Source organism: Bos indicus, chromosome 16 (genome assembly GCF_029378745.1).
Source record: "Bos indicus isolate NIAB-ARS_2022 breed Sahiwal x Tharparkar chromosome 16, NIAB-ARS_B.indTharparkar_mat_pri_1.0, whole genome shotgun sequence".
In the NCBI taxonomy this organism is placed as follows: domain Eukaryota; kingdom Metazoa; phylum Chordata; class Mammalia; order Artiodactyla; family Bovidae; genus Bos; species Bos indicus.
The window spans coordinates 62,379,164-62,404,144 of record NC_091775.1 but is presented as its reverse complement, the minus strand read 5'-3'; the positions used below and the strand labels follow the sequence as shown (position 1 = coordinate 62,404,144).

General features: G+C 36.5%; 1 protein-coding gene across 4 annotated transcripts in view; it reads left to right on the top strand.

The window, feature by feature from the left end:
- The window catches only part of ACBD6 (acyl-CoA binding domain containing 6), a 205,514-nt gene that overhangs the window by 94,702 nt on the left and 85,831 nt on the right, over window positions 1–24,981 (top strand). For all 4 annotated transcript variants that reach the window (XM_070768533.1, XM_070768535.1, XM_070768532.1 and 1 more), the window contains exon 6: window positions 3,154–3,243. In XM_070768533.1, the coding sequence (XP_070624634.1) occupies window positions 3,154–3,243 (90 nt within the window). The remainder of the gene's footprint in view (window positions 1–3,153; window positions 3,244–24,981) is intronic.

Below are 24,981 nucleotides of genomic sequence, written 5' to 3'. Positions count from 1 at the left end.
ACCAAGGATATCAAAGGAGCATTTAAAATATTAAGACCCACTCTGTATTTTCCAGAAGGTATGAAAGTAATACTACTTAATAGGTTAGCTGCCACCCTGCACTCTCAAAGCACTTTACTCATTCATCTGTCTGAGGGAAGACGGTATCTGCACCCTTGGTTAATAGATGGGAACTCTCTCCCCCTGACCCCATGTTTTACTGTATTTGAATTCCAGAATATATCCAGAGCTTTCCAAACAGTACTTATTGTCTTCTGGTGGCCTAACAAAGATTCCTTTTAATAATGGCTTCCCCCACTTATGTCCTAAATACTTCTGGGATATTTTTTCAGAAGTTATTAAAACTCAAAGCAAAGAAACAGTTGTCAGTTTTAGTGGTAACAGTAAAAATAAATTTTAACTTGAAAATTTGCAAGAGATTATATCATTCATAGATGATAAAACAATTACATATAAAAGTAGGTAAAATATCTCATAAGTTTGTATAAAATCTTTAAACAACTATGATGTGTACCTAGTTGGTGGTTTTCCTTCTGGAAAAGAAATTATGGAATCCAGTATCTCAATTTAATAAATTTAAAAATTGTACTATATTGATCCAAGTATATTTGTGGTTAACAAAAAGAAAGGACAGAACCACAGGTGTTTATTTACTGATTTCATCAGTACGGGTTATAAGGATAGCATCTCTGCAAATTCCTGATTATGTATTACTTGAGCCAGTAATCTTAAAGTAGAGTATGTTTACAGGACCTCTGTAATGTGAAGAAGTAAAGAGTTATCACATACGGATACCTGGGTATGCTGGTCTTTGTTCATTTAAATGCAGGAACTTTTGAAGGTAAAAATTCCAAAGCCTGATTTATGTATGCTTATTTACAAGTATGTTTAATCCTGCTCTTGTTTTTGAGCTCAATACCGCATAAAAATATTAATCATTAGGTGGTCTTAATGTAGCTGTCTTCAGCACTTCTGTAGAAAGTCATTGTCAGAGAATACATTCTAATTCAAGGTTAATTAGTGTACCATTAAAATAATGCGTTACAAAAATTAATTACATCGCAGGTCAAAAAACCTGTTAAAAAGCAGAGTGTAAATGTCTGAGAGCACATCGTCCTCCTTAAAACATTGCTATACGAGTGCCACCCTTCTGGAAAATATCTCCAATGTGAAAATCACTACTGAGGTCCAGTCATAGGTGTTTCCCTAAAGTAAATTTTTGGCACCACACATGGAAAATTTAAAATATAACTCCCCATTAACAGTAAAATGTGTTGCTTGTCTGCTTCCGCACTGAAACAGCTAAGGATTTATATTTTAGCATTACTCAGTGGAACCCTATTGGGTTAAACCTAAGGAGAAGTCAGGAATCTTGTTGGGAAATAGAAATTATCTGTACATCTTACAGTAAAAATACTAGATATATTATGTTTTCTTACTTAACTATTAGGTAGTTCTGGTAGGTGCCCTATGTAAGTGTATCACACATTATTTAACTATATGGTGATTCTTGTTAATAATTTGATAGCCATTAATTTAGTACCCTTAAAATTAGAACTAGAAATAATACAGACTTTGACATTTTACCTGATTAGTTTAGTATAAAAGCTGTGAAACAGTTATATTGAATTATAAAATACTTTACACATTGGTATTTGTTCTGAGAATCAAATTAGAATATCTAATTATTCATATGGAGGGTTGTAAAATGAGTGCCCCAGTAACAGTAAATCAGTACACATTAGAGCTGGGGAACATTTAACATAGGCAACACTGTTCTCTATCAACAATACATTTTTTATTTGGCTTTTAGAATTGTCTCCATTTAAAAAAATTATTAGTGGGCTCTGAACTAATAATTAACTAAGTGGTTTTGCTGTTACAATAAAGTGTGACTGATTTGCCCACATTTAAAAATTTTCTACTTCCCTTCTCCTTTGCATTTTGCATACAAAACAGATATTCACAGGTAAGTAAAAATAAATTGAGCAAATGAAAGAAAAAGGAAAGGATGATTTTTAAGGAAGAAGTTGTCTGTCTTGGGGTTTTTGTTGTTGTTTATTTTTTTTCAAGAATAGCTCCTGGTTAATTAGTTGAACGAATAGGTATGTGAAGAGAGTCTGAAAGATGAAGAATGTAATTGGTTAAGAAAAGCTTTCTTCAAAGGTGCTTTTTAAGTCCTCTTTGTCCTAGCTTATATCTGTTTAAATCGTTTCTAAAATGACATAAAGCAGGGATTTCAACTTAATGTGAAAAAACATTCCATTCTTTTAAAAATGACAACATCAGTACCACCCTCAAAAAGTAGTGTTAAGCCATAATCACTCATTTCTTCAGAAAAGCCCTTAGCTTTGGGGGTTTTGTTTGTTCTTTGGACCAATTAGGCTCCTTTTGTTAACTAAGCCAAGATTTTCTGACAGTAGAGAAAAGAATTAACACGTCGATAGTGTTTGTCTTTGGTAGACAATAGTTAAAATTGTTTAATATTTAGTACGCTGTCTCCTAACAGTTAATTGTCTATTCTGTTTTACAAGTGGCTTTCATGGTCAACATTTGAAGTTAAATGCTAGTAGACTTGTACTAATGTTTGGGGGATATTTCAGGGTGTAAATTTGGGCTATGAAGGGGAAATGCTTGTGATTACATTTTCTTACATTTTATGGAATAAACTTGAGTAAATTTAGATATATTACATTCAGATTATGATCTCTACCTAGGTTTAAGTACCGTTTTTTTTTTTTTTAATTCATAACAGTTGTTTCACCAAAAGTGAACATAATAATTTAAAATTAATCTCTTTCATTTCATCAAAGTACTTTAAAATTTACTAAGTATTATCGTGTAGTTCATACATTCAATAAATATTACTGGTATTATTGTTGTTAGTATTATCCTTATCCCCACTCTGTGGATAAAGAAACTGATCAGTCTGAAGAAAGTCACTGGGCTCGTATCTAACAGATCCCCAAAGTATAACTCAGGAATTCCTGTTGTTTTCATTTACTGCTTTTCCCATAGAACATTTTATGTGAATCATTCTTAGAATAGTTAACCTATATTTTTACTTATTTCTGTATCTTTCTTAAGACCTTATGTCTTTTGTATGGCCCACAGCTGGATTAACAAATTCATTTGTCTTTTTCTGTGTTTTAGGGCAGAACTCTACTCCACTGGGCTTGTGATCGAGGACATAAGGAACTAGTCACAGTCTTGCTACAATATAGAGCTGATATTAACTGTCAGGTAAGAGCGATGAGAAAATTCACCCATTCCAGTCCATCTTAGTTCGCTGATTCCTAGAATGTCCATGTTCACTCTTGTCATCTCCTGTTTGACCACTGAACTGAACTGAAGGGTAATGAAAAGGGAACATTTTTTAAAAATGAGGTAAAATCTATATAAAGTAAAATTTACTGTACTAACGGTTTTAAAGTGTACAGTCCAGTGGCGTTAGTATATTTAACAATGTGTAGCCATCGCTACGGTCTTGTCCTAACATTTTCATCGCCCCAGAAGGACAAGGACAGTTTGTACCCATCAAGTTGTCACTCCCTATTTCCCTTCCATTCCAGATCTTAGCAACAACTAATCTTTCTGTTTCGATGGATTTGCCTGTTCTGGATATTTCATATAAATGGGATCATAAAGTATGTGGTCTTTGGCTCTGGCTTCTTTCACGGGCATGTTTTCAGAGATTATCCATGTTGTAGCACATTATTATCCATGTAATTGCACTTCTTTCCTTTTTATGACTAAGTTATATTCTATTGTATGTATAGAACACACTTTTATCCTTCATCAACTGATGGGTAATTGAGTTGTTTTCACCTTTTGGCAATTGTGAATAATTGCTGTGAACAATTTGCATACATGTTTTTGTTCAAAACTTGTTTTCAGTGCTATTGGTTCTGTACCTAGGAGGAGAATTTCCTATATGGTAATTTGATGTTTAACTTTTTGAGGAAACTCCAAACAGTTTTCTACAGGAGCCACACAATTTTACATTCCCACCAGCGATGCAATTGAAGAGTGTTTCAGTATTTCCACTTCTTCACCGATACTCGTTATTTTCTTGTTTAATAGCCATTCTAGTGGGGTGTGGTGATCTCATCAGAGTATGATTTGGATTTGCATTTCCCCAGTGAGTATTTTTTCATGTACTTGTTAACAGCTTGTCTATCTTCTTTGGAAAAATGTCTATTCAAGTGTTTTGCCCTTTTTTAAACTGAGGGGCTTTTTTATATTTAAGAAGTAAAAGTTCTTATATTCTGGACCTTAAAGCATTATCAGATGTATGGTTTGCAAATATCTTCTCCCTTTCTGGGGGTTGTCTTCTCACTTCCTCATAGTGTCCTGTGGCGCACATGAAGTTTTCAGTTTTGATGAAGGTCGGCATATCTGTTTTCTTTTGTTGGTTGTGCTTTTGGTGTCATACCTAAGCAACAATTGCCAAATTCATGATTATTAAGATTTACCATGCACCCCTAGAAACTCTGTACACATAGGTAACTCCCCATTCCCCCGCCCCCCCATAACCCTAGCAACCACCATTCTACTCTCTCTCTTCATGAATTTGACTACTCTAGAGACATCATATAAGTAGAATCATACAGTATTTGTCCTTTTGTGACTGGCTTATTTCATTTAGCATAATGTCTTCAAGGTTCATCCGTGTCGTACCATGTGGCAGAATTTTTTCCCTTTTTAAAACTCAATAATGTTGCATTGTATGTATATACCATATTTTGTTTATCCAAATATCCATCTACAGACATCCAGGTTACTTTCACCTTCTGGCTATTGTGATTAATACCTCTGTGAATATGAGTAGCAAATGTTTGTTTTGAGTCTTTGCTTTCACTTCTTTTGAGTATATATCCAGAAGTGGAATTGCTGGATCATATGGTAACTCTTTAATGTTCTGAGGATCACCATACCATTTCCACAGTGGCTGCACCATTTTACCTTCCCGTCAGCAATGCACAGATATTCCAGTTTCTCCACATCCTTACCAACACTTGTTAGTTTCTGTATTTTTGATATTAGCCATCCTGGTGGATGTGAAGTGATATCTCATTGTGGTTTTGATTTGCATTTTCCTAATGATTAATGATGCTGAACATGATTAATGCTGACCAGTTAATATTGGCCATACGTTCATCTTCTTTGGAGAAATGTCTGTTCATGTCCTTTGCCCACTCTTTAACTGAGTTGTTTGGGGTTTTTTATTGTTAAGTTGTAAGGTGTGTTACTCACTCAATCATGTCTGACTCTTTGCAACTCCATGGACCTGTAGCCTGCCAGGCTCCTCTGTCCATGGGATTTCCCAGACAAGAACACAGAAGTAGGTTGCCATTTCCTTCTCCAGGGGATCTTTCTGACTCAGATATTCTGAGTATCAGTCCCTTATCATATACACAGTTTACGAATATTTTCTCTTATTCTGTGGGTGGTCCTGCACGCTGCTGATAATAGTGTCCTTTGATACACAGCAGCTTAAAATTTTGAGGAAGTTCACTCTCTTTTTCCTTTTGTTGCCTGTGTTTTTGGTGTCATATCCAAGAAGTCATTGCCAAATGCCATGTCATGAAGTTTTTCCCCCATATTTTCTTTAAGAGCTTTAAAATTTTAGCTCTGTTTTTTGACCTGTTTTGAATCAAAGGTTACATAAGGGTCCAGCTTCATTTTTTTTTTTTTGCATGTGCACTTTCAGTTTTCCCAGGGCCATTCATAGGTGGAAAAGACTGGGTCCTTTCTTCACCAAATGGTCCTGACACCCTTGTCAAAAACCATATGACCATATATGCAAGAGTTTGGGGTCTCTATTCTATTCCATTTGTCTATATGTTTGTCTTTATGCCGGTACAACACTGGTTTAATTACTATATCTTTGTAGTAAATTTTGAAATTAGGAAATGTGAGACTTCCAACTTGTTTTTCAAGACTTTTGGCTGTTCTGAGTCCTTTGTGTTTCCATGTGAATTTTAGGATGGATTTTTCTCTTTTTTACAAAAAAGTCATTGGGGTTTTGATAGAGGTGGCATTGAATCTGTAGAGCAATTTGGGAGTACAGTTTTCCCCTGTTCTCTGAAAGTAAAGCAAATGAAACATTTTGTAAGACAAAATGATGGAAAGCGAAGAAGCAGTTACCTGAGGACACATCTTGCTAATGCATGCACAAAATAAACTGAGATAAAGCACTGGCGCGGGCACAGTTAAAAGTTAAGGTGGCCTAGTGCTGAGATGCAGAGCGTAGTTGCTGGAGGAGGAGGAGGAGCACTGCTCTTGGTGCTCTGAGTGCGCACTCCTCTACAGTGCCAGCTGCAAAACGAAGACTGAGTGCTCATTTTGCTTTTTGCCTGTTTTTGTAAAAGCAAAAGTCCTCTAGACTTTTTTTTTTTTTTTTTTTTGGTTAGCAAAACCAGGTACTAAGGTAGGTCTTTAGTAAAGTGAAGTGGCATAAAGCAGACTTTTAAAAGCAGGGCTACTCATATTGTCATTTTAACAGTGGTTAAGTCTTCCAGTCCGTGGAATGACTTTTCTTTATTTGTGAGTGACTCTAATAAATTAGAGAATTTATCTCAAAACTATTTTATAATTTTCAGTGTACAATTCTTTTGCCTCCTTGGTTTGGTCTATTCCAAAGTATTTCATTCTTTTTTGCCACTACTGTAAATGAAACTGTTTTCTAAATCTCACTTTCTGATTATTCATTGTTAGTGTTTAGAAATGCAACCGGTTTTTGTGTGTTGATTTTATATCCTGCAACTTTGCTGAATTTCCTTAATAGTTCTAACAGCTTTTTGTGGAAGCTTAAAGATTTTCTGCATATAACATATGTTGTCTATGAACAAAGATATTTTTACTTCTTCCTTTCCAGTTTTGATGTCTGTTATTTCATTTTCTTGCCTAATTGCTCTAGGTCTTCTAGTACTATGTTGAATAAAATAGTGAAAGTGGGCATCCATGTCTTATTCAGGAGTTTGCTTTTTAATTTAGTGTGTCAAATAAAAAATGCTTTTCCTTTTCATAATATTTGTTGTCATGTACATCCATTCCACTTTAGCCCATGACCTCACCCTGAACTTTTAATCAAGTCTGAAATGTTTGGTTCTAACTATACTCTCCAGTTCATTTCACTCTAAATCTTATTTGACCTTATGGAAATCCCTAGTGCCTTGACTGATTACTTCTTCCATTTTAGCTCATTTGTCCACTCTCATGCTATTATTGTGTTCAACTTTATTCCCATCCCCTATTTTTCAGCTATGGTAACCATCTGGCAAAACTTTAATTCTGATTAATCCAGTTGCCTGGCTTCTATACATCTACATTTTGGCTCTAGGCAAAGCTAGGAAGACAAAATCACCCATCCCTGATACTATCAAAAATGATGGTATCAGTCTTTAATTTTGGCTGGCATGTCTTAATGGTCTTTCTTATTCTCACATTTTCTCCTGTTTCACAGACAAAATAGAAGAAATCTTTATCAACAATATGTTTCTCAGCCAGTAGTTGCACCAACGTATATTTCTTCCTGTCTTCTCAGACGGTTAAAACTTGCAGTGCATGCTCAGTTGTGTCTGAGCCTTTGTAACCCTATGGACTGTAGCCTACCAGGCTCCTCTGTCCATAAAATTTTCCAGGCAAGAATACTGGAGTGGCTTGCCATTTCCTCCTCTAGGGGATCTTCCCGACCCGATGATCAAACCCACGTCTGGTGCACCTCCTGCAGTGCACCACCGGGGAACTTACTCTCAACTACCACTCCCAACGTAGCACATCGTGTACATGTCTATATCCTCACCCAATAACTGGCACCAACATCCACCCAGTGTTCTAGGGATCAGCTGAAGTCCTCTAGGTTCTGTCTCCTAAGTATATCTCAAATCTACCCACTTCTCTATTTCAACATTGCCAGCACCCACCATATCCTTGCTTCTAATCTTGATGTTCTTAGATGTATTTCCCACTTTTCATCTGGAGAGACTTTTTAAGATGCTAATTTGCAAATATTTCTCTTATTTTCTTTTATTGTTCTAAAATTAAATCTAAATGTGTTTTGTCCTGTGAAGCCCTTCTTGATCTGGGCTTTGCTTACCTCTCCACTTATTTCTCAACACACTCCTAGCTTATGCACCATCCCTGCGGCGATCAGTTCCACTGATTCTGAAGAACTTGACACGTTGCTCACCTGTTGGGCTTTTTAGATACTGTTTTCTCTCTTATTCATTCTCCCTCCTAGGCCTAATTTTACATATCATTTCCTCCAGGAAGCCTTCCTTCACTCTGCCCAGATAGACATCTCCACCGTCTCTTATCGTGCTCCCTGTTCTTAAGCTCATCAAAGAGCTGCCACAATGCAGTCCCCGTGTATTGTAATTCATCGTGTACATGTCTACATCCTCATCACCATCATATTCAAGTGCTAGAGTATGGTTATCTCCAGTACCCTGGATGTCTGACATATAGATGTTGCTCAGTAAATATTGAACAAAGTAATATCAGCTTATAAAGAAGCTGACAGAATGTTAGAAAAATAAATCATGAGAACCAGAAAAGGCCTAAGCATTTACCAGAACCTTTGGGTTTCCTTGTTATTTTATTAGAATAAATGTTTTTTTCCCATTAGACTTGTGTGCATTCTTCTTGGGCTAGTTCCCTAGCTTTGAGTCATAGATCAAAGTCATAACCTTAGACCATATATATTTCACTTTTTTTCTTTGTAGGTTGTATATGTACAAAGGGAAAAACTCAAAAAATGCAGACAACTAATTTTTAAAAAATTCTTTCTCCTTTGTTTCAGAACTTTTATGTATTAAGGAAAATTAGCTCTTTCTTTGTGATATAATAATTATTAAAATGTTTCTTCTAATACTTGTTATCACTTCATGATTTCTGTGATCCATCTGGAATTAGGATCACATGTATGTAATAGAAATTTTATTTTTGTCCAGATGATTAGCCAGTTCCAATAATGTTGATTGAATAATCTTTTCTCTGCTGATTTGAAGTGTCTTCTTTTTATATTCTCACTTATCTATGAATTTCACCGTGTTTGTAGCTGTTCTTCTGTTGCCTCTTTTTCTGCTCACATACTTGTGCTATGCTGCTTTAAATATTGTAGCTTCAAAATATGTTTTAATACCTGGCAGGATAGATTACTTAATTACGTATTCAGAATATTTCCTGTTATTTTTGCTTGTCTGTTTCTCTGTGTGAGCTCTGAAATTGTCTTTCTAACCCTTGCTTCCCCCAGTTACCACCAAAACAAAAACTTATTGGTGCACTCATGTCTTTAATTTGGTTTGGATTGTCAGGGGTAGTATTTTAGATGGAAGTGTCCCCAGTTTAGGCTTAGGCTGAGATTTTTGCACGTGGGTTTCTTGTATTCTATTTGTTTGAGTATTATAAGACAAACAATATAAAAAACTGCCATATGTGGTTTTATAGAATACTCTTTACCTATAGTAAAGAGTATTTTATTTATAGTGAAGAGTATTTGCAGTAAACTTCACTGCAAAGTAAAAGTTCCATGTAGCTTTTTAGGGTGAATAAGTCAGGACTATATGCCTTCCCTTGCCCTCTTTGTCGTCATATGACCACTTTGTGTTGCTCCTAGCCTTGGTTTTCCTTTGTTATTGACAATCCTGATCCATATGATCTAGCTTCAGATAAGGGACTGCTTTTGGCTTTGTCAGCTTGGGTTGCTAACACGCTTCCAAATCAGAGGGTTTTTGGAGATTTGCTCTCAAAATAGCTTTCCCCTTGTAATTTCTTCTTTGGTTTCCTTATTGAAAACTCTTTTCAAATATAGACAATACAAACATAGTAAATGGAAGGAAATGTTCATCTCCCTCATGACTCAATCTTTCTTAAACAACATTATTATTGACTGGTCTATTGGTTGCCAAAAAGGAAAATCAATTTTATTAGAAGTATTTGCTTGGCTACAGATCTTGGTACTAACCCAGCAGAGACAGGCTGATGTTATCAAGTATCTGAAGACTAATTTTTACCATTAGCCTGAAACAGAGTAGTAATTAAAGATATGTCAATGTCTACTCTGTGTTTTCCTGTCATTTTTACCTTTCAGTATATCTCATATATACTTTTATTGCACTGCAGTTTCTACATTCTGTGGCTCTGATGGAATTGAATCTTTTAATTTTATTTCTGAGAAAGATCCTTTATAGATTTCATTTGTTATCTGGCAGTATTATGTACACAGTTTTGTCTTTTCCACTGCTTGGTATTGATTTTTAGTTCAGCTCTGGAAGTTGGGTTCATAACCACATTTGAGATTAGGATATGGGTTAAATACACACACACGTACCCCTCAGACCTCTTGAGTAAATTTGATCTTTAAGTCCTGAAGAAAGATTAAAACTACTCTAAAAGCACATTTGAAAGTATCTGAATGCTAAAGATTTATTGCTAGACTTCTCAGATTTATCGTAAAGTAACGTGAAAGAAGTAAGTGGGGTTTGGAGAAGAGGAGCACCGATGGTGTTGAACGTCTGCACTCTGTACTGGGTATTAAGCAATTCAAAAGGTGAATATTTTGAGTGTTACTGAAATGTCTGAGGACTTTGTGGTGTATAAATTATGTGAATTTACGATTTATATAATGGCATGGAGCAACATGCCCTCCCACACAATACTTTGGTGACTGTGTGTTAAAGAAAATTTTGAAAATATGAGATTCAACTAAATTTATTGTGGTGACCATTTTGTAATATATACAAAAATTGAATCATTGTTGTATACCTAAAACAAATGTTATATGTCAGTTATATCTCAATTTTAAAAAAGAATACTTGTGAAATGAAAGAATAAGTAAACCTGAAAAAAAGAAATTCTATATGCCTATGTGGTTTTATGAAATAAATGGGAAATACACACACACACACACACACACACACACACATTTTAAAGAATGGGGATAGTGACCATTCTAGATTTATCCCAGTGTTGTAGGGCTTAAAATGATGAAGTAGTCCCACTACCTCAGAGCTGTCCTCCTGGTTCTTGGCCAAGTCTGCTCTTTCCCAAGTTCACCAGGCATTTTGCTGCTAACACAGCCCTTCTAAGGCTACTATTTATTATGTCGCTGACCTACTCAAAACTCTCTAATGACTGCATTGCTTATAGGATAGATTCCAAACTCTATAGATTTGAATTCAGGCGGGGAGGGTGAGGGGCACAAAAGTATATAAATAAAACTATCTGTGACTCTATTATGTGTGGGGGTGGAGGGATAAGATATAAAACAGCTTTTTAGCATTTACTGTGTACCAGGCATTTTATGTATAGTCATCACATCAATCCTATAATGTAGGTGTATTATTATCTGCATTTTAGTGATAAAGAAACAGAAGTCATAGAGCTAGTAAGTGATAAAGTCTAGGCTTGAAAATGTCGTTTTGGTTCTAAAGCCCAAGCCCTTATCCTCTCCTCTGTAAATTTTGAGTGCATTTCCTTCTCATCTTTATTTGCTCTACTTACATAATATGTGTGTGTGTGTATTTTTAAAGACATTTAGTACATTATTGCACATAAATATTTTCTTCCATTCAGTGAATTGTCATTTCACTTGATTGATACTACCCTCTTTGAAAACACAAAATTTTCAATTTTGATGAAACCTAATTTATCTATTTTTTAATTTTGTTGTGTTTTTGGTATTGTTTTTAAGAAACGATTGACTTGTTAGAGATCATAGTGATTAAGCCTTTTCCTTCTAATAGTTTTATAGTGTTATCTCTTAAATTTAGGTCTTTGATTCATTTTGAATTAACTGTATTTGATGTAAGAGAGGAGACTGACTTCATTCTTTTACATATGGATATCCAGATGTTTCATTTGACACCAGAAGATAAGCCCCACAGGTCAGAAGGTGTCCAGTATGCTGCTGAGGAAGAGTGGAGGGCAATTACTAATTGCTCCAGAAAGAATGAAGCAGTTGGGCCAAAGTGGAAAAACACACAGTTGTGGATGTGTCTGCTAATGAAAGTAAAGTCTGATGCTGTAAAGAAAAATATAGCATAGGAACCTGGAATGTTAGGTCCATGAATTAAGGTAAATTGGATGTGGTCAAGCAGAAGATGGCAAGGGTGAACGCTGACATCTTAGGAATCAGTGAACTAAAATGGATGGGAATGGGTGAATTTAGTTAAGATGACCAATATGTTTACTTCTCTGGACAAGAATCCCTTAGAAGAAATGGAGTAGCCCTCCATTCATAGTCAAAAAGAGTCCAAAATGCAGTACGTGGGTGCAGTCTCAAAAATGACAGAATGATCTTGGTTCATTTCCAAGGCAAACCATTTGACATCACAGTAACCCAGGTCCATGCCCCAACCACTAATGTCAAAGAAGCTGAAGTTGATGAGTTCTACGAAGACCTACAAGATCTCTAGAATGACACCAAAAAAAGATGTCCTTTTCATCATAGGAGATTGGAATGCAAAAATAGGAAAGTCATGAGGTACCTGGAGGAACAGGCAAGTTTGGCCTTGGAGTACAAAATGAAGCAGGGCAAAGGCTAACAGAGTTTTGCCAAGAGAACACACTGGTCATAGTAAACACCCTCTTCCTACAACACAAAAGATGACTGTACACGTAGGCATCACCAGATGGTCAATACTGAAATCAGATTGATTATATTCTTTGCAGCTGAAGATGGAGAAGCTCTATACAGTCAGCACAAGACCTAGAGGTGACTGTGGCTCAGATCATGAGCTCCTCATTTCAAAATTCAGGCTTAAATTAAAGAAAGTAGGGAAAACCACTAGACCATTTAGGTATGACCTAGATCAAATCCCTTGTAACTATAGAGTGGCAGTCATGAATAGATTCAAGGAATTAGATCTGGTAGACAGAGTACATGAACAGCTATGGATGGAGGTTCATAACATTGTATGGGAGGCAGTGATCAAAACCATCCCAAAGAAAAAGAAATGCAAGAAAGCAAAGTGGTTGTCTGAGGACACTTTACAAATAGCTGAGGAAAGAAGAGAAGTGAAAAACAAGGGAGAAAGGGAAAGATATACCCATCTGAATGCAGGTTCCAGAGAACATCAAGGAGAGATAAGAAGGCCTTCTTCAATGAACAGTGCAAAGAATTAAAAAACAGAATGAGAAAGAATAGAGATCTTTTTCTGCTAGGCTCTTCAGTAGACTGTACACAACAGAGGAAAGAGTCAGTGAACCTGAAGATATGTTAGTGAAAACTTACAAAACTGACCCGCACAAAGAAAAACGAATGAAAGAAAACTAAAAAGAGCATTTCTGAGACCTTTTGAACAATTTTATAAGGTGTAACTCGTAGGCTGCAGTCCATGGTGTCGCATAGAGTCGGACACTTACTGAGCGACTTCACTTTCACTTTTCTCTTTCATGCATTGGAGAAGGAAATGGCAACCCACTCCAGTGTTCTTGCCTGGAGAATCCCAGGGACGGGGAAGCCTGGTGGGCTGCCGTCTATGGGGTCGCACAGAGTCAGACACGACTGACGCTACTTAGCAGCAGCAGCAACATACATGTAAGTGGAATATCAGAAGAAGAGTGAATAGAGCAGAAAAAATATTGGAATGACTGGCCATTTTCCAAATTAATGATACACACCAAATCACAAATCTAGGTTTGCTCAGCAAACACCAAACAGGATGAATACTATTATAAAGGGAGGAAAGTAAAAGGAGTTAAATGGAATAAGGTTTCTACATTTCATCCAAGTGGTAAAATGTCAGTAGGTAATAAGTAAATCAACTAGTAGAATAAATAGGGAAAGGAGTACAGCAGGGCTGTCTGCTGTCACCCTGTTTGTTTACTCTATATGCTGAGCACATCATGAGAAATGCCAGGCTGGATGAGTTACAAGCTGGAATCAAGATAGGCAGGAGAAACATCAACAACCTCAGATATGTGGATGATACCACTCTAATAGCAGAAAGCAAAGAGGAACTAAAGAGCCTCTTGATGAGGGTGAAGGAGGAAAGTGAAAGACCTGACTTAAAACTAAATATTAAAAAAACTAAGATCGTGGCATCTGGCCCCATTTTTTCATGGCAAATAGAGTAAAGGTGGAAGTAGTGACAGATTTTGGAGAAGGCAGTGGCAACCCACTGCAGTACTCTTGCCTGGAAAATCCCATGGATGGAGGAGCCTGGTAGGCTTCAGTCCATGGGGTCGCGAAGAGTCAGACACGACTGAGCGACTTCACTTTTACTTTTCACTTTCATGCACTGGAGAAGGAAATGGCAACCCACTCCAGTATTCTTGCCTGGAGAATCCCAGGGATGGCAGAGCCTGGTGGGCTGCCATCTATGGGGTCACATACAGTCGGACATGACTGAAGTGACTTAGCAGCAGCAGTGACAGATTTCGCCTTCTTGGGCTCTAAAATCATTGCAGATGGTGACTGCAGGCATGAAATCAGAAGACATTTGCTTCTTGGCAGGAAAGCTATGACAAACCTAAACAGCATGTTGAAAAGCAGAGATATTAATTACTCTGCCAGCAAAGGTCCGTATAGTCAAGGCTGTAGTCTTCCCAGTGGTCACGTACAATTGTGAGAGCTGGACTGTAAAGAAGGCAGAATGCCAAAGAATTGATGCCTTCAAACTGTGATGCTGGAGAAGACTCCTGAAAGTCCCTTAGACAGCAAGGAGATCAAACCAGTCAATCTTAAGGGAGATCAACCTTGAATATTCTCTGAAAGGACTGATGCTGAAGCTGAAACTCCAGTATTTTGGTCATCTGATGTGAACAGCTGACTCACTGGAAGAGTCCCTGATGCTGGGCAAGACTGAGGGCAGAATGAGAAGAGGGCATCAGTGGATGAGATAGTTGGATGCCACCACCATGAACTTGGGCAAACTTCAGGAGATGGTGAGGGACAGAGAGGCCTAATGTGCTACAGTCCATGGGGCCACAAAGAGTTGGACACAACTGGGCAACTGAACAACAACAACAATAAGTAAATAATTATAAGTTATACATACACACACATGTACATATACAGATACACACACACATGCTACATCCAAGTGGTAAAATGTCAATACCAGTAAATAGTAATAAGTTATACAAACACACACAGGAGAAATAAAACCTTTAGAATAATGATTTTAAAAGCTATAAAATATATAATAACAAACACTGTAATTGATACATAGGTGAATTTTTTAAATGAGGCCTTCTGAACCCAGAGGCTTACAAATAAATAAATAAATTATAGGCTCAATTTCTTTTAGTGATCCAAGACTGTTCACATTTTATATAGAGGTCAGGTTTAATAAGTCAGGGTTTTTCATGGAATTTGTCTATTTCATCTTAAGTTATAAAAGACAGACCTAAAATTATTCATAATATCCTCTTGCTATCATTATAGTATCTGTAGAGTGTATAGTGATCTCTTTTTAAAAACTTTCTGATACTGAAATATCAGTATCAGAATAATTTATTTTTTACTGATTATTAAAAATAATTTATTTTTTACTAATTATTCTTGCTAAGGGTTTATCAACTTTACTGATGATTTCAAAGAATCAACTTTTAGCTTTGTTGATTGTCTCCATTTTATATTTGGTGTCTGCATTGATTTTTGCTCTTTATTCTTTCCTTCTACTTTCTTTGGATCTAATATGCTCTTCTTTTTCTGGCTTCTTGACATGGAAGCTTAGATAATTTATTTCCAACTATTCTCATAGGTGTACTTAGAAGTATAAATTTCTCTTATGCATTATTTTAAATGCATGTAGCAAATTATTATGTTCTATCCAAAATATATTTTTTTTAATTTCCACTGCAGTTTCTTCAAATACAGTCACATTGGTGGTTAGGGCCTAAATATATGCATGGCAAGGGGTGGGGTAGTTTATACAATTCAATCTATTAACATTATGTCTTTATAGTTTAAGTGTGTTTGTTATAAATAGCATGTAGTTGGGTTCTGGTTTTTATCCAGTGTGATCATCTTTACCTTTTAATATTTAATTTATTTACATTTAATGTAATTACTGATATAGTTCTGTTTAATTTTACCATTTTTTGTGTGGTTTTTTTGTTTTTTTTTTTAGTTTTTCTCACCTGCTTTTTGTCTTTGTTTTTCCTTTCCAAGCCTCTTTTGTATTTGTCAAGTATTTTTTATTATATCATTTTACCTTTTTTATTGTGTATTTGTTATTCTTTAATACAAATAACTTTTAGTGGCCATGATAGAAATTACAAAACAGTCCCTTAACTTATTATATCTACCTTAAATTAATACTTTTGCCATGCCCTGAGCACTGTGAAAAATCTTAAAATGGTTTAATTCTGTTTATTTTTTTCTAGCTTGTGTTGCTATAATTATATTATACATGATATATTTTTGCTTCTCTATTTTCTACATTCCTAACAAGATAGTGTTTTTGCATTAGTCAGTAATCTTTTATCATTATTCACATATCTACCCTTTCTAATGCTCTTTCACTTCTTGCGATTTCCTGATTCTATCTGGTATCATTTTTCTTTTGCCTGGAGAACTTTAATATTTCTTGCAGTATTGACTTCTAGTGATGAATTATCTCAGCTTCAGTTGTCTGAGTATGTCTTTTCCACTTACAGTTTAGAAAGGTAATTTTGCTTGATAGAGAATTCTGTGTTGGCCAGTTTATTTTTCTGCCCTTTAGAGCTGTCATTCTATTATCTTCTAGCTCACATTTTGATTTGAGAAGTTGGCTGGAGTTCTTTTTGTTGTTGCTCTGAAGATAGTGTCTTTTATCTCTGACTGCATTTAAGATTTTTTCCTATATTTCATTTTCCAGCAGTGGTTAAGTGTTTTTGTTTATTGATATTTTAAATTCTGCTTGGGGCTCTACATTGATTTCACAATTACAGATATTATAATTTTCCAGGTCTAGAATGACCATTTGATTAATTTCACTTATTCCCTTTTTCTGTTGAAAATTTCCATCTTTTCTTCTGTTTTCTTTCACATATTTATAATGATTATTGTGAAGTTCATATCTTTTAACTTATATACCTGAATCATCTTTGAGGCTGCTGCTTTTGGCTAGTTTTTGTTTATGAATCACAATTTCCTACTTCTTCACATTTCTAGATTTTTAATTTTTTCATTTGGAAACGATTTCAAATTTATACAAATAATAAGAGTATGAGTTTTAAACCTTGAACTCAGAGTATTTTGCCAACATTATGCCCTACCACCCCTGTGCAAACAAGGACATTCTACTTTGTTGTTGTTAGTTGCCAAGTTGTGTCCTACTCTTTGCAATGCCATGGACTGCAGCCTGCCAGGCCTCTCTGTCCCTCATCATCTCTCAGTTTGCCCAAGTTCACGTCCATTGAATCAGTGATGCCATCCAACTATCTCATCCTCTGTCGCCCTCTTCTCCTTCTGCTTTTAATCTTTTCCAGCATCGGGGTCTTTTCTGATGAGTCAGCTGTTCGCATCAGGTGGCTAGAGTACTGGGGCTTCAGCTTCAGCATCACTCCTTCCAGTGAGTATTCACGGTTGATCTCCTTTAGGATTGACTGGTTTGATCTCCTTGCTGTCCAAGGGACTCTCAGGAATCTTCTCTAGCACCACAGTTTGAAAGCATCACTTCTTTGGTGCTCTGCTTCTTTATGGTCCAACTCTCACATCTGTACATAACTACTGGAAGGACCAAGGCCTTGACTATATGGACCTTTGTTGGCAAAGTGATATCTTTGCTTTTTGATACACTGTCTGGATTTGTCATAGGTTTCCTTCCAAGAAGCAATTGTCTTTTAATTTCACGCCTGCAGTCACCATCTGCAGTGATTTTAGAGCCCAAGAAGAGGAAATCTGTCACTACTTCCAGCTTTTCCCCTTCTATTTGCCATGAAGTGATGGAGCCAGATGCTGGAATCTTTGTTTTTGTAATATTGACTTTTAAGCCAGCTTTTTCCCTCTACTCTTTGACCTTCATCAAGAGACTCTTTAGTTCCTCTTTGCTTTCTGCTATTAGAGTGGTATCATCTGCATATCTGAGGTTGTTGATATTTTTCCTGGCAATCTTGATTCCAGCTTATAATTCATCCCATCCAGCTAAGGAATGTTCAAACTATCGGACATTCTATTACGTACGCATAATTCAGCCATCACAATCAATATATCACCACTGATATATTACAGCTATCTAATCTTTATACCAGATGGTCAATACTAAAATCAGGTTGATTATATTCTTTTCAGCCAAAGATGGAGAAGCTCTATACAGTCAGCCAAAATAAGACTGGGAGCTGACTGTGGCTTAGATCATGAACTCCTTATTGCCAAATTCAGACTTAAATTGAAGAAAGTAGGGAAAACCACTAGACCATTCAGGTATGACCTAAATCAAAACCCTTACAATTATGCAATGGAAGTGAAAAATAGATTCAAGGTATTACATCTAATAGAGTGCCTGAAGAACTATGGACAGAGGTTTGTGACATTGTAGAGGAGGCAGTGATCAAGACCATCCCTGAGAAAAAGAAATGCAAAGAGGCAAAACAGTTGTTTTGCCTTACAAACAACTGTGAAAAGAAGAGAAGCAAAAGGCTAGGGAGAAAAGGGAAGATATACCCATTTGAATGCATAGTTCCAAAGAATAGCAAGGAGAGATAAAAAAGCCTTCCTCAGCGATCAATGCAAAGAAGTAGAGGAAAACAATAGAATGGGAAAGACTAGAGATTCTTCAAGAAGATTAGAGATACCACGGGAACATTTCATGCAAAGATGGGCTCGATAAAGGACAGAAATGGTATGGACCTAACAGAAGCAGAAGATATTAAGAAGAGGTAGCAAGAATACACAGAAAAACTATACAAAAAAGATCTTAATGATATGCAGATGACACCACCCTTATGGCAGAAAGTGAAGACGAACTAAAGAGCCTCTGGGTGAAAGTAAAAGAGGAGAATGAAAAAGTTCGCTTAAAACTCAACATTCAGAAAAGTAAGATCATGGCATCTGGTCCCATCACTTCATGGCAAAAATAGATGGGGAAACAATGGAAACAGTGACAGACTTTATTGTGGGGGGCCCCAAAATCACTGATGCTTTTGAACTGTGGTGTTGGAGAAGTCTCTTGAGAGTCCCTTGGACTGCAAGGAGATCTAACCAGTCCATTCTGAAGGAGATCAGCCCTGGGATTTCTTTGGAAGGAATGATGCTAAAGCTGAAACTCCAGTACTTTGGCCACCTCATGCGAAGAGTTGACTCATTGGAAAAGACTCTGATGCTGGGAGGGATTGGAAACAGGAGGAAAAGCGGACGACAGAGGATGAGATGGCTGGATGGCATCACTGACTCGATGGATGTGAGTCTGAGCAAACTCCGGGAGTTGGTGATAGACAGGGAGGCCTGGCGTGCTGCGATTCATGGGGTTGCAAAGTGTCGAACATGACTGAGTGACTGAACTGAACTGAACTGAAAATCACTGCAGATGGTGACTGCAGCCATGAAATTAAAAGATGCTTGCTCCTTGGAAGAAAAGTTAAGACCAACCTAGACAGCATATTAAAAAGCAGAGACATTGCTTTGCCAACAAAGGTCCATCTAGTCAAGGCTATGGCTTTTCCAGTAGTCATGTATGGATGTGAGAGTTGGACTATAAAGAAAGCTGAGTGCCAAAGAATCGATGGTTTTGAACTGTGGTGTTGGAGAAGACTCTTGAGAGTCCCTTGGACAGCAAGGAGATCCAACTGCTGCTGCTGCTGCTAAGTTGCTTTAGTCGTGTCCAACTCTGTGCGACCCAAGACGACAGCCCACCAGGCTCCCCCGTCTCTGGGATTCTCCAGGCAGGAACACTGGAGTGGGTTTCCATTTCCTTCTCCAATGCATGAAAGTGAAAAGTGAAAGTGAAGTCGCTCAGTCGTGTCCGACTCTTAGCGACCCCATGGACTGCAGCCTACCAGGCTCCTCCTCCCATGGGATTTTCCAGGCAAGAGTACTGGAGTGGGGTGCGATTGCCTTCTCCGATAAGTTTGATTAGTTCCCATTTATTTTTCTTTTTATTGCTTTGGGAGGCTGACCTTAGTAGACATTGTTACAATTTATGTCAGAGAGTGTTCTGTCTATGCTCTCTTCTAGGAGTTTTATGGTGTCATGTCTTATAAGTCTTTAAGCCATTTGAGTTTTTGTGCATAGTGTGAAGATGTATTCTAACTTCATTGATTTACATGCAGCTGTCCCACTTTCCTAGCACCATTTGCTGAAGAGACTGTCTTCCAATCTTGTATTCTTGCCTCCTTTGTCAAAGATTAATTGAGTATAGGTGTGTGGTTTATTTCTGGGCTATCCATTCTATTCTGTTGATTCATATCATCTGTTTTTGTGCCAATACAACACTGTTTTGATTATTGTAGCTTTGTAGTATTATCTGAAGTCTGGGAGGGTTATGTCTCCTGCTTTGTTCTCTTTTCTCAAGATTGCTTTGGCAGTTTTGAGTCTTTTATGGTTCCATATGAATTTCTGGATTATTTCTTCTAGTTTTGTGAAAAATGTCATGGGTAATTTGATAGGGATCTCATTAAGTCTGTTGATTGCTTTGGGTATTGGTAACAATATTAATTCTTCCAATCCAAGAACATGGACTATTTTTCCATTTCTTTGAATCCTCTTGAATTTCCTTTATTAATGTCTTATGGTTCTCAGCATAGGTCTTTCATTTCCATTACTTTCTTATCCGTTCTCTTATAGGTAACCAGTCTCTCTTGTTTCTGGCTTATCTTTCCCGTATCTCTTTTGCACTAATAGGCAAGTACATGACCATTTTCATTTATCCTCTCCTAATTTACATGAAAGATAACATTCTATAATCTTTTGCACTTCATTTCTTTCATTTAACAATAGGTCCTGAAAATTACTCCATATCATTTCATAAGGATCTTTATCCTTTTTTCACAGCTGCATAGTACTCTGTGTGTGGATATGTCATAGTTTATTCAACCTCTCTTCTGTGTATGAGCATTTAGATAATATCCAGTGTTTGGCACTTCTAATGCTATAACTAACAGCACTGTGCATATGTATTTTCATGTTGTTGGACATGTACCTTCAGGATAGATTCAGGATAGATTCCTATAAGTGGAATTACTGGGTCAAAAGATAAGTGCATAAAGGATTCTTTGCTCCTTGGAAGAAAAGCTATGACCAACCTAGACAGCACATTAAAAAGCAGAGACATTGCCGACAAAGGTCTGTCTAGTCAAAGCTATGGTTTTTCCAGGAATCCTGTATGGATGTGAAAGTTGAACTATAAAGAAAGCTGTTCAGTTCAGTTGCTCAGTTGTGTCTGACTCTTTTCGACCCCATGAACTGCAGCATGCCAGGCCACCCTGTCCATCAAAGAAAGCTGAGTGCCAAACAATTGATGCTTGTGAACTGTGGTGTTGGAGAAGACTCTTGGGAGTCCCTTGGACTGCAAGGAGATCAAACCAGTCAATCCTGAATATTCACTGGAAGGACTGATACTGAAGCTGAAACTCCAATATTTTGGCCACCTGATGCAAAGAACTGACTCATTTGAAAAGACCCTAATGCAGGGAAAGATTGAAGGCAGGAGAAGGGGACAACAGAGGATGAGATGGTTGAACGGCATCACCGACTTGATGGACATGAGTTTGAGTAAGCTCTGGGAGTTGGTGATGGACAGGGAGGCCTGGCGTGCTGCAGTCCATGGGGTCGCAGAGAGTCGGACACAACTGAGTGACTGAAGTGAACTGATCGTATTTTTAGGTATTGCCAAGTTTCTCTCCAGAACGGTTGTACCAGATTGCATTCACACTAGCAATTTATGGGAGTGCCTTTTTCCTTACACTCTTGTCATATTGTATTCTTCATATTTTTACATTTTTGCCATCTTACAGAGAATTGGTATCTCAGTGTTGTCAGCTGTTCTAGTTTGGGTGTGAGTTGTTATGTCTTTTCATATGCTGGAGGGCCATTTTTATGTCTTGTGTGTGCATCGTCTATTCTCATTTTCCTATCAGGTTTTTGACCTAGTACACCTAAATTTTTAAGAATTCTTTATATATTAGAGGTATTAGCCCTTTGTGACATATGCTGGCAGATATTTCCCCCCAGGTTTTTCAGTTGTCTTTTGGCTTATGTCTTTTGTCATATGAAAAATATTTATTTTAATGTAGTTAGATTTACCAGCTTTTCTTTTTATTGCCTCTGGATTTTAAGTCATGGTTAAATTTTTCTTATACCAAGATTAAAGCTTAATTCATCCATTTTTTTCTTTTAGTACTTGTATGGTTTCATAGTCTACATTTAGATCCCTAAATGTATGGTATGGGTTCAGTTCAGTTGCTCAGTCGTGTCCAACTCTTGTGACCCCATGAATCATTATGGTATGGGAAATGGACCTAATTTTGTCTCCTTACAAATGGTTTCCTAGTTGTCCCAGCATCATTTATTTAGAAGTCAATTCCCCAGTGATCTGAGATGCCAGCTTTGTCATATACTGAATTGCCATATATATTTGGGTCTAATTCTGGATTTTCTACTGTATTAAACTGGTCTATTTGTCTAAAAGAATCAATACAACAATATTTATTAACAAGGCTTCATAGTAGGTATTAAAGTCTGGAATAGCTCTTTCTCCCTCATAGTTTTTCTTTTTAAATGTTTTCCTGGCCATTCTTGCATGTTTGTTTATTTTATATGAACTTTAATTTCAATTTGTGTTAACTCTGTAAAATAGCTTATTGGTATTTTATTGGGATTACATTGAATTTATAAATTAGGGAGAATTGACATAATCATGTTGATTCATCCTAACCAAATACAGGGGATGTCTTTCATTTTGATCAAGTCTACTTTTGCATCTTTCAGGAGTATTTAATTTTTTTCCTCTTAGAAGTTTTGCCCATTTCTAGTTAAATCTATTCTTAAATATTTATCTTCTTATTTGCTATAAACTATTAGTAAGTTTTCTAAATAATGTTTGAGACTTTTAGCTCTTTAATTTACTTTAATACAGTTTCCATATCATTTATATGGCATTAAGTCATTATCTACATTTCAGCATTTCAACTGTAAGTGAAGGCATGAGAATGCTAAATTTTCCTGTTTTCCCTCTCATGAGGTGGCCCTAATTAACAGGTCATTTGAAAAGTCTGGACTAATGTGTTAAATTGCCTGTATGATTTGTTAGAGAATTGCTTTTTAATTCCACTTAAGAATATGCTGCAATTTAATGAAAGTCAGGTGTGAAAACAGAAGGTGTTTGTCAAAACACATTTGTTCTTTGGTCTGCTGCTGCTGCTGAATAGATTATTATGAAAATAGCCTTAATCTTCAAAGATTATTGCACACATTGTAGACAGTCTAGTTCTCATACCAGTTTGACTTTCTTCCTAGATTGCTAATATATTTTGGGTGCTGAGGAAGAAATGTTTACTAGTAGTTGAGCTTAGAACTTTTCTGTGGGAAAATATAACATTCTTCTCTAAAATGAATGACATTTTATGTAATCTACAGAAACCAAATGAACATGTATGTGATAGGGGGAAGAAGGGAGATGGAGAATAAACCCAGTAGCTATACTTTTCAAATACATAATTGACTTATTTTTCCTTACAAGAACCATTTTCATGTGTGCCTATTTCTTTCCTGCAATATTATTTGATAAGAACATTTCCAATCTTAAAGGCTTGATAAATCACTGATTTATGATGTTATGGCATAACCTTCTATGGGCTTCCCAGGTGGCTCAGTGGTAAAGAATCAGTGTCAAGCAGAAGACGTGGGTTTTTATCCCTGCGTTGGGAAGATCCCCTGGAAAAGGAAATAGCAAGCCAGTCCAGTAACCTTGTCAGGGAAATCCCATGGACAGAGGAGCCTGGCGGGCTGCAGTCCATGGTGGTCATGAGGAGTCAGAAATGACTTAGGGACTAAACACACACACATAACGTTTTATACTCAGAATGTATCTTCCAAATATGCATGGAATTCTTGGCATTTCGAGGACAGAGTTTGTGCTTTAATTTTGCATTGCTTTTAATATTGAAGTCACTATCAAACTTAGCATTCTAATTAAATCTTTTTTTATGTACTCCAGTCAGTGAAAACTCAAAATTTCAATAATCAATAAGTAAAAGCATTTTTACTTGTCAAAACATCAATGGATAATATATATCCTTTTTAGGATTCTCTTTATACTTTCTAAAAATCTTATAATTTCAGTATCAAATACTAAATACAACATTCCAGAATACAAACATTTTTGTATAATATTTTTTACTTTTTTAAATAATCTTTTACATTTAGGGGGTAAGTCATTAGCAAATCCTGATCCCACTGATTACTGCTGAAATCAACATGGTTTAGAATTCTCAGTGGCCAATATATAATCTGTCCCAATGGGTTATGGATTAAAAATAATTTGTACATTCTTTTTTTTTTTTTTTTTTTTTTTTACAAGAGTGGCTATTGCCTTCTCAGGGGCATTCTGATTTGTCTGCTTTTAATGCACTAATTAGCAATAGAGAAACTCTAGCTAAAAACTAGTATTTTTCATAGATGATGGTATGTTTTTTCCTTCATGTTCTGAGATTATTCACTGTTTTAAGTTACCCTTTTGCAAACAGTTGCTTTGATGAGTTACTGTCTAATGAAACTCTAGAATAACAGTAAAGTACTAAAATGAAAGGACTTCTCTCCATGCAAAGAACATGTTTAGAAAGCTGAAATAAAAGGGGGAATTCCGAAGGATGAAAAGAAATGAAAAGTAAATGAGGGAATCAAAGTCAGAGAAATTGATATTGGCAGATTCTGAATGATGTTCTTAGATGAGCAATCTTTCAAAATACTTCTTGTACATTGCTGCTATTCCTTTATTTATTATTAAAATAACATGATCCATGAGGAGCTTGGGGTGACTCTCGGCCTAGCTAATTCTAATTAATCCAGTCAGGGAGAGCAGTAGGGTAAGTGGAGCAGTCTATCGGATT